The sequence below is a fragment of the Leptonychotes weddellii genome, chromosome 3 (assembly GCF_054177405.1).
Source record: "Leptonychotes weddellii isolate Sample4059 chromosome 3, ASM5417740v2, whole genome shotgun sequence".
Classification (NCBI taxonomy): Eukaryota; Metazoa; Chordata; class Mammalia; order Carnivora; family Phocidae; genus Leptonychotes; species Leptonychotes weddellii.
The window spans coordinates 410,638-428,912 of record NC_138371.1 but is presented as its reverse complement, the minus strand read 5'-3'; the positions used below and the strand labels follow the sequence as shown (position 1 = coordinate 428,912).

General features: G+C 48.5%; 1 protein-coding gene across 5 annotated transcripts in view; it reads right to left on the bottom strand.

The window, feature by feature from the left end:
* The window catches only part of HDLBP (high density lipoprotein binding protein), a 72,834-nt gene that overhangs the window by 18,540 nt on the left and 36,019 nt on the right, over positions 1-18,275 (bottom strand). For all 5 annotated transcript variants that reach the window (XM_081813212.1, XM_081813213.1, XM_081813215.1 and 2 more), the window contains exons 2-12: positions 16,998-17,062; positions 15,658-15,770; positions 14,035-14,192; positions 12,600-12,815; positions 7,250-7,456; positions 6,951-7,166; positions 6,202-6,408; positions 5,938-6,045; positions 4,578-4,682; positions 4,155-4,233; positions 371-510 (exon numbers count right to left, since the gene is read on the bottom strand). In XM_081813212.1, the coding sequence (XP_081669338.1) occupies positions 371-510; positions 4,155-4,233; positions 4,578-4,682; positions 5,938-6,045; positions 6,202-6,408; positions 6,951-7,166; positions 7,250-7,456; positions 12,600-12,815; positions 14,035-14,192; positions 15,658-15,733 (1,512 nt within the window). In that variant the 5' untranslated portion in view covers positions 15,734-15,770; positions 16,998-17,062. The remainder of the gene's footprint in view (positions 1-370; positions 511-4,154; positions 4,234-4,577; positions 4,683-5,937; positions 6,046-6,201; positions 6,409-6,950; positions 7,167-7,249; positions 7,457-12,599; positions 12,816-14,034; positions 14,193-15,657; positions 15,771-16,997; positions 17,063-18,275) is intronic.

The following is an 18,275-nucleotide window of genomic DNA, read 5'->3' as shown; positions in this document are numbered from 1 at the left end:
GCAGCCAAAATGGGGAATCACTGCTGCATGGTTATCTGCGTCTGACACACATAATCCAGAAAAACACACCAGTGCCGGCAGCTTAGCCCAGGGAACAGGGCCCATGCCCGCACCCTCCAACCCCCGGAGTTGCAGATAACCACAAAGCAGGAATTTTCAACCTGAGCTCCATGTGGGAATCACCTGGGTGCTTTTAAGAATTGGTCCCTCAAGCATCACAGACACGGGTTTGGCCAAGGCTGAAGACCCAGCTGCAGAGCCCCAGGGCCTCCCTCATACAGGGCCTGGGCCCCAGCAAGTCAGAGCCACTGCAGAACTGCGGGAGAAAATACGCTGCTCCCCAGACACAGGACCTGCCCACAGGTCTTACCATCCGAGAGGCGAGCTCCAGCAGCTCCCGCTTGGCCTGCTGCACACCCTGTGGGTCCCCCTCGATGCGAATCAGGTTGCTCTTCTCACTGTCAGGAGGGATGCGTACGGACACCTTATACTGGTCTTTGATTCTGTTTACTTAAAAGCACAAAAAGAAACACATTTTGGACTCAGAATCTACTAAGTTCCACCAGTGACTACAGGGTCACTGGCAGAACAGGGCCAAAGCCCCAAATAACCTCATCAGTCACCCCACAAGCAAAGAGGGTGATTAGGCCGCCAAAGCAAGATTCTCCGCTCTCTCAAATGAGCTGATTATGGTCTCCACCTGGATGAGGCACACTGGCATCGTCCTGACAGCATCCCGCGACTGACAGCTGGGGCCTCACTGTGGATGAGGCTCAGCTTGTCTGGGGTATGGCTGGGGCTTTAGAACACTTAAAAGAACCAAAAAAACCAAAAAAAAAGAACACTTAAAAGATCACAGCTGTTTCTTTTTCTTTACTTTGATCTCTACTCGTGTATTGATTGATCATTTGGAAAATGATAGTTTACTAAAATATACAATTGACACATTTATTATGTGATAATTGATAACTTCTATTTTCACCAGAAGTATCTTGAAGTATTCGAAAGCTTTTTAAAATTTAAATTCAATTAACATATAGTGTATTATTAATTTCAGAGGTAGAGTTCAGTGATTGTCTTAACACCCAGTGCTCATTCCATCCCGTGCCCTCCTTCATGCCCATCACCCAGTCACCCCTTCCTCCCTCCCCCTCCCCTCCAGCAACCTTCAGTTTGTTTCCTGAGATTAAGAGTCTCTTATGGTTTGTCTCCTTCTCTGATTTCGTCTTGTTTTATTTTCCCTCCCTTCTCCTAAGATCCTCTGTCTTGTTTCTTAAATTCCACATATGACTAAAATCATATTGATAACTGTCTTTCTCTGACTGATTTATTTCACTTAGCGTAACACCCTCTAGTTCCATCCACGTCGTTGCTAATGGCAAGATTTCATTTTTTTTTTGACGGCTGAGTAGTATTTCATTGTATATAGATACGCCATCTTCTTTATCCATTCTTCTGTCGATGGACATCTGGGCTCTTTCCCCAGTTTGGCTATTGTGGACATTGCTGCTATAAACATTGGAGTGCATGTGCCCCTTCTTTTCACTACTTTTGTATCTTTGGGGTAAATACCCAGTAGTGCAATTGCTGGGTCATAGGGTAGCTCTATTTTCAACTTTCTGAGGAACCTCCATACTGTTTTCCAGAGTGGCTACACCAGCTTGCGTTCCCACCAACAGGATAAGAAAGTTCCCCTTTCTTGACAACCTCGTCAACACTTGTTGTTCTGACTGGTGTGAGGTGGTAACTCATTGTGGTTTTGATTTGTATTTCCCTGATACCACATGATGCTGAGCATTTTTTCATGTGTCTGTTGGCCATCTGTAGATCTTTTTTTCTTTAAGATCTTCTTTATTTGAGCCCAAGCGGGGGCCAAGGTGGAGAGAGAGGGAGAGGCAGACTCCCTGCTAAGCAGGGAGCCCGATGTGGGCTCCACCTCAGGACCCTGGGATCATGACCTGAGCTGAAGGCAGACGCTTAACCGACTGAGCCACCCAGGTGCCCCGGCCATCTGATGACTTCTTTGGAGAAATGTCTGTTCATATTTCTTGACTGGATTATTTGTTCTTTGGGTGTTGGGTCTGGGAAGTTCTTTATAGATTTTGGATGCTAGCCCTTTATCTGATAGGTCATTTGCAAATCATCTTCTCCCATTCTGTCGGTTGTCTTTTGGTTTTGTTGACTCTTCCTTTGCTGTGCAGAAGCTTTTTATCTTGATGAAGTCCCAACAGTTCATTTTTGCCCTTGCTTCCCTTGCCTTTAGAGGTGTGTCTATCAAGAAGTTGCTACGGCTGAGGTCACAGAGGTTGATGCCTGTGTTCTCCTCTAGGATTTTGAGGGATTCCTGTCTCACATTTAGGTCTTTCATCCATTTTGAGTCAATTTTTATGTATAGGGTAAGTAAATGGCCCAGTTTCATTCTTCTGCATGTGGCTGTCCAATTATCCAAACATCATTTGTTAAAGAGACTTTTTCCCGTTGGATATTCTTTCCTGCTTTGTCAAAGATTAGTTGGCCGTATGGTTGAGGATTCATTTCTGGGGTCTCTATTCTGTTCCAATGATAAAGATCCCTGGGGTTTCTAATGTGGACACAAGTTTGGGAACTGAACCACTGTTCTCAGGTCACAAAATTACTCTCAAAAAACCAGAAACAGAAACCACTAAAAATCAGAAAGCTTTACATGAACTGAAAACAAGGGCAGCCCAATGACCACCTTAGGGCTCCATGGAGGCCACAATGCTGCTTAGACAAAGTCCGCCATCAGCTCAGACCCAAATCGAGTGCTTTCACTGTCTTTGCAAAACGTATGGAATTCTCTGGGTGCCTGGGTGGCTCAGTTGGTTAAGCGACTGCCTTCGGCTCAGGTCATGATCCTGGAGTCCCTGGATCGAGTCCCACATGGGGCTCCCTGCTCGGCAGGGAGTCTGCTTCTCCCTCTGACCCTCCCCCCTCTCATGCTCTATCTCATTCTCTCTCTCAAATAAATAAACAAAATCTTAAAAAAAAAAAAACATATGGAATTCTGTCACCTTCTTTGGACAGAGCCCAGTGTCTGCAGTTAGAGACCCATGCCCCCACACCCTGGAAGGCCTTGTCCCATGAAACAAGACCAGACTTTGCCCAAGCTCCGTAGGGGTCACCGAGGAGTGTCGTGAGCACATGCAGAGACAACCAGAGCCAAGGACTCAGAAGCCGGGCAGGAGACTTCAGATCATGAAAGAAAAGGGGGGGAAGGAATGAAACCAAAAACAGGACAGACGTAATGTGAACCACCCTGGTGGCCTCACACTCCTAGGGAGCAGACACCAGAAATGAATGTCAGAACCACACTTCCTTATGTTCTTTAAACAAAAGACACTGTACTATTAATCAAAACAAAACAACAAAAACAAGTTACAGAGTGTGCATGGTTTGAGCAGTGCGTGCAAGGAAGCACTGCTGAAAGCTCCCATGGACTTTGCGTCCGTGGACTCTCACTATCATCGTGTAAAGTCCCTGGGAACACAATACTGGCACCAAATACAGCAGAGCTGACAAGCTTACACTTACTACAAACAAAAACTGGACTACATCGGGCAAAAACTGAAGAGGACACACTCGCAGGGCACCCTGTCTACACAGGTGGGTTCCCTGCAACCTCAGGAAGGACCCAGGCCGGGCCATGCGCTGCCCTCTCACCTTCCACTGCAGTTCAGACACAGGGACAGGGAGCGCACTGTGATGTGTGGGGCGGCCTCACAGGCAAGCTGGGCCCAGGCGTGGGGTTTTAGAAAACGCTCTCCATCTGGGCAGAGCACTCACTCAGCACACTTCCTGCAAACCGCACCCACCCTCCTTGTCTGACAGAGCTTACGTGGGCAGCAGTGTTACTACGTGCCCAGATGACCCCTCCCCACACCAAAAGACATGCACGTGAGGCCTGATCTTTCCTACTCCTCGGGGAGCTCCACCAGGGGACTGTGCAGTAGTGACTCCATGAAGACTGCAAACCAGGGATGTCGCCCACTGGGCTCAGGTGCGCCTTCACCGTGGCCTCTGACCAGGTCCCAGGTCTCCAGAGCAACCACAGCCCGAGGAGAAGGCGAGGACACCCAGTCTGAAACTGACTTTCTCCCACCACGGTCACCCTCGGCGCTGTCAGCCCCACTCACTATTGGCCCCGCTCTTCCCGATGAGGTGTCTGTGGAACTTGTGGTCCACGTTGATCTCCACGTAGTCCATCCGGTTAATCTGCAGGAGGAGAACAGAATGGGTCCAGAGACAAGCTCTTGAGGCCATAGCATGTGCCACAGTCCCAGACATGCAACCACAACCCTGGTCCACAAGCTGGCAGCCGTGGCCTTTCTCTGGAACTCTACCATCAGCCACTGTTCCAAGATTGTCCTTTGGGCCCCCCTGAAAGGCCCTTCTATCTGTGACCCTCCTGGACTTTGCCAGGTTCTGTCTCAGAGCCCAGCACTCACCCCTGGTGTCCCCAGGCCCACCCACCCACGTGATGTGTGACAGGCAAGCAATGACATCCTGGCTATGCCCCGGCTTCAGCAGCACCGAGAATATGCAAAGGGCCACCTTACCAAGTCTTTGACCATGGCTTCGATCTGTTCCTGGGCCACGTTTACATCCTCTGTGGGGCCTTCCAGGGTGATCTTGTCCTCACCCTCTGTGAACTCGATGTGCACCTACCACAGCAGAATCAGGAAACAGACCGACCTCGAGACAGCACAGTAGCAATGCCCTCAGAACCCGTGGGTGCTTTGCTGAGACAGCAGCCAATCCCAACTGCTTTATATAAAGGCATGTCCACAGACCCCCCGGAACGCTGAACGGGACGGCTGGGGGACGCCCATTATTCTGGTCTAATCCTCCTCCCTTCACCAGATATGGGAACTGTGATGTCCTCCACGATGTGCCTTCAACAGCAAAACCATGGACTGAAAGCACATCGGCACCAACTGTCCCCCCATCCCCTGTATCACTTTCACTGTTACGGGCCAGCTCTTTTTTTCTCTTTAATTTTTGAGAGAGACTGCGTGCATCTGCATGTGCACAACTGTGTGTGTGTGGGAGGGGGAGAGGGAGAGGAAGAGAGAGAATCTTAAAACAGCTCAGCATGGAGCACAACGAGGGGCTCCATCCTATGAGCCTGAGATCATGACCTGAGCTGAAATCAAGAGTTGGACACTCAACTGCTGACTGAGCCACCCAGGCGCCCCCAGGCCCACTCTTCTTTGCTCGAGTAAGGAATGAGACAAATATCAGGGATGGAATTTTAACTCATGTACAGCTGCCCAAAGGTGGTCCCACAGGCAAGGCCAGCCCTGTCCTCATTTACAATACACCAGGCAAGAAGGCAACATGGGACAAGGGCAGTGAGAGCAGCCCCATGAAGCCACTGCATCTGCGTGAACCAGGGCTCAGAGCCTAGGAAAGCAAAAGGACTAATAAGTCATTGGAAACCAAGTGTGAAAAGGAGGACAGTACGGTGGATGTGATCTCTGGCAGGCCATCCTGTGGGCGTTCACTGGGAGCTGCGGTGGTCTCTGGAAAAGTGGGAAGATGTCAAGGACAGAGATGGAAAGCATTCAAAGAGGCCGTCACTCCACGCTTCACACGCGCTGTGCACACGTCTGCTCTTCCGAGAGCACGCACAGAACTGTGGGAAAGTTACTGTGCCGGGACAGAGGGCACGTCTGCTAAGGTGGTCATGAAACCCAACAATACGCACGGTCTCTGATTAAAAAGATCAAAAGAATGACAGAGATATTTTTAAAAATTTATTTTGCTCTTCCTCAGCTAACCGTGGAAACAGTCACACAGTGTGCCACGATCTTCTTCAGGGCCATCCCCAGAATAAACAGCAAGAAAACAAATGTCAGAAATGGGAGGACAAAAGCAAGAAGAACCCCGAGTAACAAATTCCCAACGCCTCCTCACCTTGGGCATCTGCTGAGTGATTTTGGCCAGATTCTGCCCTTTCTTGCCGATGATGAACCGGTGAAGCCAGGAAGGAGCAGAGACAGACGACACAGTAAAACTGTTGGCCTAGGAAACCAGGAAGCAGAGTGGTGGGCTGTGCAGTCCGGGCTCCATGCTCCTGCTTCCCGCCCGACACAGTCCCTGCTCCCAGGGCCCCGGAGATGCAATTCGGGAGGCCGGCCCTACAAGCAGCAGCTGTGATCTACTCCTGAAGGCAGTTACCTTGGCATAGACTTCAGTCAGTGCCTGCCCTAGCTTTTCAGGCTCGCCTCGAAGTATCACAGTCTCCGAGATGCTGTCTGATGGTGGGATCTCCACAGAAACTCCTGTTCTTTCCAGGATCTCCTGTAAGGAATTGCCCTTCGGCCCGATGACATACTTGTGTTGGGATTTCTTCACCTCCACAGCAATGGTTGTGGTCTTCTTTTTCTAAGGAAGAGCACCGTAAGGGCATCAGAGGGAAGGGCCCGGGAGGAAAAGGTGGAGACAGAACGCTGTCACCAAAAAGGGAGGGAGCAAGATCAGAGCCCTAGATTATACTCTGTGAGCCCCAGCAAGTGAAGACGGGGAACACCCCACCCCCAAAACTCCACTGAGCAAGGAGAACTGGGTTTTCTCCTCATAAGAATCACCTGAGAATTTAAGTCCCCACCCAGACTGGAGACGGCAACTTCAAAGAGGTGAAGACCCCAAGTTCCCTCCACACCTCCAAGAACGAGGTTCAGACCTCACAGTCCGCCGGGGTGAACTAACAGCTAACCACTAACTCAGAGACACGATCAGCTCCGGAGCCGCATGCAGCCCTGCCACAGCCCAGAGCTCGGAGCTCTGTCCACTCTTTCCCTGCCAAGCAGCCCCACCTCCTAACTGACTGGAAACTGAACTCGGTTGGACACAAGAGGAAAGGGGTAGGGCTAGGCCTCAGCCACATCTCCACGTGATAGCCCCTACATGCTCTTCCCAACCGCTACCTTCTCCTCGTAAATCTTCTTGATGCGAGCCACAGCCTGAGCCAACTGCTCCTTCTCTCCTGTGAAGACGATTTCTGTCCGGTTGACACTGGGTGGGGGGATGTTGATGCGCGTCCCTGTCTCCTGCATGATCTCGCCAACGAGTCGGTTATAAGGCCCGGCGATGAAGGGGTGGAACGCCTTCTCCACTTCCAGCCTCTCGACAGCACGTTTGTCCTGGAAAGGACAGGACACACCGTGAGGGCACAGCTCTGGGGCTGAGGCCAATACACATACCCCAGGCCCTCAGTTGGCCCCACCTGCTCAGCAGAGATGAGCAGGACTTCATGGCGAGCTTTCTCAATGCCTTCTTTGGTACCGGTGATCCTGATCTGATTGCTGGCGTCATCTGGGCGTGGGATCTGGATTTTGGTTGCAGTTTTGAGCTCCAAGTCTTGCAGTTTCTCTCCATTTTTGCCAATAACAAAGCGGTGGTGTTCTTTGGGAATGGCTACAGTCGCTGAGGCCTACAAAAGGAAGAGAACCAAAGGAAACAACAATGTTTTTAGGTTATGAAAAAGCCTATTTCTCCACAATATTCCCCCTGGCTGAAATGCCATTCTTGCCTAGCCAACCCCCAACCCATCCCTCAGAAGTCTCAAGTTAAACATCACGTTCTTGGGGAAGCTTACCCTGACCCCAAGGCTAGGAAAAGTTCAAGCACGATACATTCCCATGGCCCCATGTCGCACCTTCAGCTGTCATAATTATTTAGAAGTAATTATTTGTTCAACATCTTCTCAGCCCAGAAAGCCACCACGAGAACAGGAATATTCAAGAATGCTATCTGTCTTGTTTTCCACTTTGATGATTGCTAACACCATCCTAGGACATGATAGGAAAGCACATACATATTGACTAACCAGAGGCCCAGGCTATTTTTTTTTCCCCCAGACATGAACCCTATATCCGATAATAAATTCTTCTATCTCTTTTACAACCAGTTTAAAATAGACAACTTGTCTTGAGGAAATAAAACAGAAATAATCCAAAGCCTTCATATCCAATGAGTCCAACTGCTAGAAATCAAGCAACTTCCTGAAGTCACAGAGAGCAAGGAGGAGGACAGAGGCTCCTAGTCTTCCAGACTCTGTACAGAAAGGAGCTGCCAAGAAGACTTAAAAAAGCAAAGTGTCAGCACTCCCAACACCAGTGTAGCAGAGACTCACAGGCCAGCCAGGGATACAAGCTTATGGCAGACCACTTAACATTCAAAACAAAAATGTTACATTGTGTCACAGAGGCAATAAACTAGCGCAAAAAGACAGACCATAACTCAATCCTGCTCCAATAATGTTTACTCTGAAAGTGGTTCAGTATTAGGAAATCAATGTTACACATGAGAAAAAAAATCAAGTGATCGCTTCCACAAAATTTAAATCTATTCATGATTAAAAATGTGCAAGAAAATAAAAATGTTATTTTTTTTAACATGACAAAACATACACACCCAGCTCAGCCTGCACTTGGAGCTGTGCTTGAGGGGAGCGCCAGCTGAGGCTGGACCCCCATGGGAGCGTGGCCCCATGGAAGGAGACCCGAGGAAGCAAAGGAGGCACAAAGATGGGACAAGGAAGAACACAGGCCTGCACCCCCGGGAACCCTGGGAACCCACAACTTTTTAAAACTTTTGATATCTGTAACAGGGAGAAGAAAATAAGAATCCAGCATCAACAACTTTAACAGCAACCGATTAGAAGATGTAATGGGAAAGAATGGCCATTCCAACAGGAAAAAAAAAACAACAAAGTAGCTAGACACAACCCAACAAAAGAGGTGGGATATGTGCATTAGAAATCACAAAACACTCCTTAAAAGATCTAATGGAATTCTGAGCAAAAAGTGGATTACAGAGTTTGCATGGTAGAACGAAAAAGAATGGGGCAGGAAAATCCTGAAAAAGGACAGTACAGGAGGGGTGGTGACAACTGTACTAGATATAAATATAAGACCACTACTATGAGAACAGAACACTAGTACAGAGAGAGGCAGATCAACATGCTGGATCTGAAAACCCACACAAAGAACCGAGTTAACATGAAAATTTAGGACTTCATAAAAACACCCAATCAAATCACTGGAGGAAAACTCTTAAAACTGGTGTTGGCAACCTAACAGACGTCTGGAGAAGGACAAAGGTGGGTCTGCACCTCGCACTGTTCACGAGAAATCCCAAACTTATCAGGAACTGAAACGGAACAGCCCCCCTTCCAGGCACCAGAGAAAAGATTAGGTTTCTTACAACCTGGAAGTGAAGCAAATTTTCCTAAGAAGGCCTCAAAAGAACAAAAAGAATAATGAAATTTGACTGCACTAGAATAAAAAGTCACATAGCAAAACACACCAAGATCAAAAAACAAATCACAATGTGGGAAACATGGTCTGTAAGGTACAGGGTTTTTAAGGACCCTACGACACTGAACAAGGTGGACAACTCTAACTTGATAGGAAAGGCCAAAGAAAAGACAGTGCACAGAACAAAATGCAAATGGCCCTTAGATATTAAAAAGACACTCAATCTTGTTCATCTGAAAAATCCAAATAAAAAGTACACTCAGCTACTTTCCAGACTGACAAAAGCCCAAGCCTTTGATGGGCGTGGCAAGGCTGTGGTGGAGGCCCATGGGAATGCACATAATGCCCAGTACCTGAGGGACAGGGCTCACAGCTACTGCAAAATTACGTATGTGCTGCCCTCTGACCCAGCCATCTCACTGCTAGGAAATGGATCTTGAGACACACGGGGTGAAACAGGAAATCCCATATACACAAGGTTTTTATTGGGACGGCACCCAAATGCCCATCACCAGGAATGCTTGAATAAATTACAGCACACCCACAGAGCATCTCACAGTTGTACAAAGAAAGGAGCAGAGCCACTATTTGCTGATACACAGACACCTCCAGAAACTATGCAGGAAAAAACAAGGTGCAGAACAGGGTTCTTACGTCAAGTCATCTTCTGCTTCTACTCTCAAACCCGAACAAGGGAAGGGTCCATCAAAGACTATGAATGGCCAGCTGGCAGGGGAGCGAGGGACCGGGTGCAGAGACGGTCTCTGACTGAACCTTATTACAGAGCTCTGACTTTGTACCAACCTAACTATATCTCAAGATGAGAGCATACATTCCTTCTAGTGATTTTAAAACTCCATCATCTTTCGTCTTCTCTTCATTAGAATGATCAGTTTGAACTCATGCAATGTCCTACTAAAAAGGTGAAGAGTTCCTGGATAAGAGCTGACGTTAGGTCAGCCCGCAACTCTCCGTGTTAGAGATCAGGAGATGGTGGACATGAATGGTCACCCCAGAAAGCCGCACGGTGCCAACCCGAAAGGGGTCCCACTGTCCAAAGATGATGCAATTTCACCCTAACAACTCATCAACACATCAGAAGTTCATAATGGCACGGAGAGATTCATGGATCCCCACTGGAGATGCCAGAGCCCCAACGCAGTCTCCACACTGTGCAACCAGCAGAGTAAAGTTTTTCACAAGAACATAACTACTGTGGGGCGGGGGGATAGAAAGCCGCCATCCACACCGTCATCAGCAGGAACTTTATTAATGGATGATGTGCTGAAGACTCCCGAGTCTAGTGATCCATCTGGGAATCAACAGCAATGACACACGTTTTCTTGCCAGACAAGTAAGCTAAATGTGAAAATAACCAAGCCCCAGGATGTGACCACCAGTTTACAGGAAATAGTGATGGACAGTGAGACAAAGCAAACACCTGTTGTCCCCGAAAAATAAAGGCATGGAGGGGAGGGCACTGCCGAGGAATGAAAGAGGGCGTGAGCCCAAAACACACAGCAGGCAGGCCTTGTTTGGATGCGGATTTAAACAAGGAGACTCAGAAAGACATGTAGAGATAACGGGAGTCCATAAATAGACCGGGTTGAGTATGGATATATCCAGAAATTACTATTAATTTTAATGAGTTAACAGCCTAGCAGATTACATTAAAAAACAAAAACAAAAACAGGGGCACCTGGGTGGCTCAGTTGGTTAAGCGTCTGCCTTTGGCTCAGGTCATGATCCCAGGGTCCTGGGATGGAGCCCCACAACTGGATTCCCTGCTCAGCGGTGAGTCTGCTTCTCCCTCTCCCTCTCTGATCTCTCACTCTCTCTCAAATAAATAAAAATCTTAAAAAAAAAGGGGGAGCACACTGAATTATTTGCAAGTAAATAACGTATTTGGAATTTGCTTTAAAGTAATGGCGGTGAGGGTGGGGTGGGGAGAGGAGTAGAGTGGAGTGGTTCAGGTCCTCCCTGCCCAGTTCTTAATCATAAAATACTCAAATATTCACCAACTAGTAAAAGCAAAAGTCTGAGACCTTACCATGCACCAGCCACAACATGAAGCAATTAAACACAACATTTTCAAGTGCCTACACTTGATTTCATTCTCTAAAGCTAGTTGGGGGGGGGTGGGTGGTTTAGGGACTGTCCCAAGGCCCCGTATGGCCGAGTGAGAGAGCTTGGACAGCCCAGGGCAAATCCTCTCCCCCTGGTGAGGCCCTGGCTCCTGCCCCCCAGTGCCCCATCTTCTAGCCACCACATTCTGGAGCTAGCTCCCCAATGAGCTCAAAGACGATCAGTGTCAGGTGGGGAGGACCCCTATTTCTTTATTTTTTTAAAGAAAGATTATATTTTTAAGTAATCTCTACCCAACGTAGGGCACGAACTTACAACTCCCAAGAGTTGTACTCTACTGACTGAGCCAGAGAGGCACCCCTGGACCTGCATTTCTAAGTAAACCCTTCTAAAGCTGTATCTGAGACCTTTTTTTTTAACTTTAAAAAAAGTTATTTGAGGAGAGAGAGAGCACGCGTGTGCGCGCCAGGGGAGGGGCAGAGGGAGAGGGAGAGAGAATCCCAAGCAGACTCTGTGCCAACCACAGAACCCAACACGGGGCTTGATCTTATGACCCCAAGATCATGTCCTGAGCTAAAATCAAGAGTCGGATACTCAATCGACCTTGCCACCCAAGTACCCGTCATAAGACATTTTAATAAAATTCTCTGCATTTACCTTGATCCTTAAGTGATGCTGTGTGTGGAGAAATGCATCACAAGTTTACTTATTTATTATAACAGTTTCCCAGTAAATTCCAAGTAGTGCTATCAGACTGCTAAGGACTATGTGAACTGGTTTAAAGCAAACAACATTTGAACTTGTACTCTCCCAAGATAGGACCTGGAAATGTGTACTTAAATAGCAATGTGCTGACTCTTGAGCCCCCCCGGGAACCAGTGACCTGTGGTGGTGTCCTCACTCTACCATCCAGCAAGCCTGGCTTCTCTGAGTGTCTCAACCTCTGGGACAAGCCTTTATCTTTCATTCCATTTGCCCAAATAGCAAAAACGGTAGGTGTCCCCCACTTCTGTCACTGATTTAGTGTTTTTTCAGCTAAAAATGCAAGGAGGCTTCCAATGTTGCCGCCCTACCTCTGAACTCTGGACTTGCCGCCCCGGGGGGCGGGGGTGGGGGGTGGGGGGCGGCGGGGTGGGGCGGCTCTGATGGAGCCAGAGCCGTATCTGTTGGAGCAGTGGCACGGGGCTGGAGCACACACCCACTCAGGAGGACTAGGCTGGCGATACCCACCTGAGTCTGCAGTCTAGCGACAATGTCCTTCCGGGCTTTCATGACGGCGTCCAGCTTCCCTGACACCATGATGGAGAGGCCCTGGTCTTTGGCGAGAGACAGCTCCAGATGGGCACCGGTCCTCTGCATGATCTCCAAGCAGATTTTTGCTTGTTCACCTTCTCCAAACTGGTTCATGTCCTTGTATTTTCTCTCTTCCAGGGGTACATGGAACACCTGCTCAGGAAAGGTCAAAAAGGGAAGGTGAAGAGATCAAGAGATGGGAGGGCGTGTAAATGTCTAGGCACTGAACATACAGAGTAACGAGCCTGAGTTCCTTCATTCCTAAGTATCCCCACTCCTCTCCCTGCCCCAGCTCCAAGGCCCTGAGAGACAGGGGTGGGGAGGCAGGCAAAAAGCCCCCAAGGGCAGGAGGCTGGTGCTCCAGTGAAGAGAACGACTCCCTGACACAAACGGACAGCAAGGAAGCATCAGGCGGCAGCGAGTGCAGCGGAGGAAATAGACAGGGAGGAGAGAGGGGCTGGGGGACAGGGAGACACTGAGAACAACCACGCTCAGAGGTGAGCAAGAGCAAAAGGGTGAGGGCAATGAAAAGGGGCAGGCAGGGGGGCACTATGAGCACAGTGGGGTGCAGTCCAAGCAGGAGAAAGGAAGGGGCCGCATCCCTCTGCCCACTCTGCAGCAAGAGAAGGCAACGAAGCAGAGTTCAGGCAGAAGGATACATGCTGACTGATGACTCAGCTTCGCTTTAGCTGCTTTCTGGAGAAGGGAGTGAGCAGATGCAAGGGTAGAACCAGGAGGAACCAAAATGACTCCTGGTCTTGGGTCTGAACCCCTAAGTAGAATGTGGTGCAGGTAATAAGATCAGGAAGACTGAGGAGAAACCAGTCCCATCTCGGATAGCCACGAGAAAAATAGAAAGATCCAGGATGCAATTAGTTAGGAGTCTCAGGTTCAGGGAAGGGAACTTCTCAGCACATGGTTGGTAAGTAATCAGCAACCATGACCCAACACAAGTTCACACAGAGAGGAAGTGCTTTGCCTGCCAATATCCCATGTTAAGGTAGCAAAGAGATGGGGTAAGGAGATCAAAGAAAGCCAAGAAAACGGGGTCGCGTACGCCAAGAGGAGAAGACTTGCTTTGACACGGAGGGAGAGCAGACAGACAAGTTCTTGTTGGGGCTGGGGATGTGGAAAGCCACGTTCAGCAGCTGGGAGCAGAGACTGGGTAGCAGTGGACTGAAGAACCAATGGGACCTGTTCCTTCTGAGCGCTGGGACTATATGGTGAGCATGAGCACAGCTTCCCCAGGAGTGGGGGCAGATATACTCTGAAAGCCCAAAGCACGCTCATTTGTGTGTGTTCAAAACCCGTTCCATCAGATGCTACCACTTCCTACTCGGAGGAGCAGGTAAAGAGAGAATGGAGTTTCTACCTGAGTGATGACAGAAGCTTTGATGGGCCGGATCTTGTTACTCCAGGCGCCAGCAGGCTCCTGGGCATTTTCCAAGCAAGCTGATTTCTCCGGGAGTGGAGGAAAGGCATCTTTGTAGGTTGGAGGGTCGCTCTCCTCTTCTGAATTTAAAGTAGCAACTGGACCGGCCAACATAGATTAAAAGGAAGTACAGTGCTTTCAACATTAGACAAAAAAACACTTGGAGAGTTTTAATGTCAAGAAAGAAGAAAAACAACATTAATTGCTTGAGTGACACCCTGCCCCCCCATCCCTTCATTCAGTGATGGGAAAGTGCCCCAGGCGGTCCCCAGGCCCAGCGCGCCCTCAGGTTCGGCATGTCACCTGGAGAGGTAGCCTCCCCGGTGAGCGGTCAGTTCAGACACCAGGTGCCCCACTGCTCCTTGAAAACAGGCCTTTCCACAAAGAATTTAAGCCCCAGACCCTTCTGATCCTGTGCTTAAACAAATCACAACTATGACAATGCCTGGCACATAACCAGCCCTTAAATTTGCAGAACAAAATAATGCTGTTGCTCAGCACTGCCTGTGAAGCAGACTCCAGCCGATTTCCCACTGTAGCACACGGTACTGAGAATAACCCTCGCGGGAGCTGCCATCTCTGACCCCCGCCCCCCCTTCACAGGCACAACAAGCCTTGTGGAAACCAGGCCCCAGAGCATTAATCGCTTCCATCCCCCACAGTGCCCTCATCATTCACGTTTTTGTCCCATTAACTACAGCTCCGTGAAAACAGGAGTGTGACTGTTTCGGATCACCCCAAATGCCCCGGCAATGGCAGGGCCCAATAAAAACCACTGTGAATGGATGTGCACACAGAGCAGGGAGATGACCTTTGGAATCAGACAGGCCTGTGTCCAACTCAGGGTTCATCACTTCTAGCCGCGTGGCTGTGCTATCCCGGGACGCCAATAAAGACTCAGTGCTGACAAGCAGCTGGAGCCTGTCAGAGCCTTGCTTTCCTCATCTAGAAGTGCAGACTCTACAGGGCTGTTGCATCAGGTAGAAAAGAGCCCTGCAGGCACTCTGCAGTATTTGGGTGTCCACCGCCCTGGAAACGAGCACTTAAAACACAGCCAATGTGACTGACAAAGTGCATTTTTAATTTTAATTAAACTTAAGAACTCACAATTGATTATTAACCTACTCTTTCACCTGAAAATTTTATATAATCTACATACAGTTGAAAGATTACAGATGAAAATTTAACATTCAAAATCAAGTTACCCTGTTTTTGTAAACATATACCAGATTTTGAGGGATTTTAGTTCAGCACAACTGGGGAACAGCAATTCTGAAAAAGTATCTCATTTTAATTACCAACGATCAAAATTACTGGCTTTCCAGAAAGTGGCCCACACTTCAAATCTTTTTGTATCCAGAAATATCTGTCACTCCTGCCCAGTTCCACCTGCACACAAGGGCCGCACCGGCAGTGAGAAACAGAGCGGGTAAGAAGTGGGAGCCCAGGCTCAACCCCAAAGCTACAGTCCCAAAAGGCACTTCTCAAAGGCCATAAGGTTTGACGAAGATTTGGAAGGAGCGGTGTCTCAAAGTGAGAAGACGAGCACAAAAGGGCGGTCACCTTTGATCTGTTGCGGAACCAGCCCACTTCGGTGTTCAGCAAAGCTCTCTTGGGTCAAAACTGCAACGGAGCTCATGGTTGATCTCGCGCCTACGCACAATCCGGATGAGCCACTGAAGCGGGAGGGAGTGAGTCAGAGAGAAGAGAGTCAAGGCACAGCCAAACTGTTAGGCTTAGAGTTTTAGCCAAAGGTTTAATTCTGTTTCACCAGCAAACCACACCATTTTCTTCACTTGTCACAACCTCCGATAAAAGATGATACCCAAACTTTCAGCAAATGATGAAAGGAAAAACTCAAGTGAAGGAGGGTCCTTGGACAACTCTCCCCTCAAAGGTTATTCTCTAAGTGAGGAGCCAGAGGCTCCAGCTGAGGGCTCCAGTCCCACAATGTCTTGGGGCTGCAGAGACACCCTGCAGATCAACCTCTGGAAGGTTCTCCTAACAGCTATCTCTGTTATTTTCTTAGTCTGTTCATCCACATGCCTCCTGATGCCTATAAAATACATCACAGGACAGCTGCTACAAGAAGCAATCAGCCCACCTCTGCAAGGATGGTGGGCACCGCGGGCACAGTCAGCAAGGCCCAGCGCACCACACAGCCTGGCCATGCCCACGGGCCCAGGGGCTTAAAGAGCAGTCTCTCAGAGCTCCCTGGCAACGTTAACAGCAAGAAGCTGGCGTTTTAAGTGCCTCTGACATGTGCTGGTTGGTTATTCTCCTATGTCCTAGCTCTCAGGGGTCAGAGGGGACTCAGAGCAGGCGGGACCTGGCCCAAGGGCACACAGTTCCTTGGTTCAGGGAAGGAACCAAGCAGTCTCTGCCTCCAGACCCCACTCCTGAGTGCCAGGGTACTCAGTGGGACTCAGGCTCATTCAGGCAGAGGTGTTCGCTTCCTCCCTTCAACTCTAGGTGAGCTCCATGCTATTGCGATGAGGAAGAACCCACTCTTTTCACACCATTAGGCGCCAAGTGTCTTTTTCTACCACCATGGCAAAAAAGTATTAAGAGAGCTAAGTGATGTAATAAGAGTGAGTTTTTGCATAATTTTCACAGCTCAGTAAGACCTCTTCCCAAGTCCAAAAAAATTAAGCTCTGCATCCTCAAGAGAAGCAAGATCCAAACTCAGGGAATCCTGAACAAACATAATTCACATTTGAGAGAGGAAAGGCTTCAAACTAGGTAGAGGTCCGATAACACATCTGAAGGGCACACGTGGACACGGACGGCTCTTGTTACAGCAAGTCTCTCTGAGCCACTAGAAACTTAAGAATGAAACAACGAAAGAAAGTACACATGCAGCCCAGGGACAAGAAACCTTCAGGAAGGACAGTCACACTTACCAGCAAAATGGTCAGTAGCCAGAGAGTCCGTCCTGAGGCCGCCTCTGTCAGCCTGCCAGTTTTTGCTGGTGTGGGACAGGAAGGGAGGATGAACAAGAAGAAAACCAGAGAGAAGTTACTTATCTGCATTCTATAACCCAGATCCTTTTACCTCCCAACCAGAAGAGGGCAAAACGTTATCTACACTTTACTTACTAATACTAATATTTAGACAAATTTCTTGGTGAAAAAAAAGGAAGCTCTGCCCCCAGGCTATTAGCTTCAAACAAAACCTATCACAGTAAAATCTAAACCATCCAGAACTTTTAGAGGGCAACTTTTCCCTGGACCTGAGGGACTGATCCCTTAATGTCAAAACTTTTAAATTTAACCATTTTGAAGTAAAATGCTTACAAAATTGATGGTTGGCTCTCCTGCATGGTTCAGTAATTTCTCCTGTACTCTTAATCTCTGACTGCTGAGCCACAAGGAAAAAGATTCTGTGAGACTGGGCTACGATGCAGAACAGAATGCAGACCTTGGGGGCTCCTGAGCTCTGCAGGGTGACTGAGAGCTACTGTCTTTATGAGCTCGCTGTGTGTTTTGTAGTTACTTTGTTCTCGCTGTTATCCTGTAAAAGTCCTTTGGTCCTTCTAATACACTGGAGATTTAGAAACCGGGCCATAAAACAGCAGGGTTGGAAGGAACCTTCAAAAGCCGTCTGGGGAGGACCAAGAACTACTCTGTGAAGTAAGAGGGTGTGGGTCATCTTGCCTTGGGGACTTTAGGATAGGGAGGCTTCCAGGTAGGTTACCTGCCACTTTACACAAACACCACACACACTCAGTAGAGTGCAATGAGGTGGACTTTATGATAGGGGTAAGGTAGGTGTCCAAGATGGGAGAAGCAACAACAGTAATAAGAACACCTACTAACTGGAGAATAACATCCCCAAATTCTTGCCCATAAGACGTGTAATTCACAAGCTAGGTAGGCAGTTCGTGGCAATCAGGGGTGTACCAGTAGACTCTGGATTTAAAAGGGTCTCATTGTCCAGCAGCATTTCAGGACTTTAAAAAAAAAAAAGAAAAAAAAAATCTCTAAATGCAGGGTTTGAGTCACATGGGGAAAGTACCATAAGCCAGAGAGGCTCTGGCCTCCCTGGGGCCCGAGTCCCACCAGACACTCATATGTACCAAGACGGAGGGAGAGAAGTGGAGACAAACTGACCAAGACGACTATGAGAATCTGCCAACAATTCTAACCCACAAGTTCTAAAGATTAAAGCTGAAATCAAAG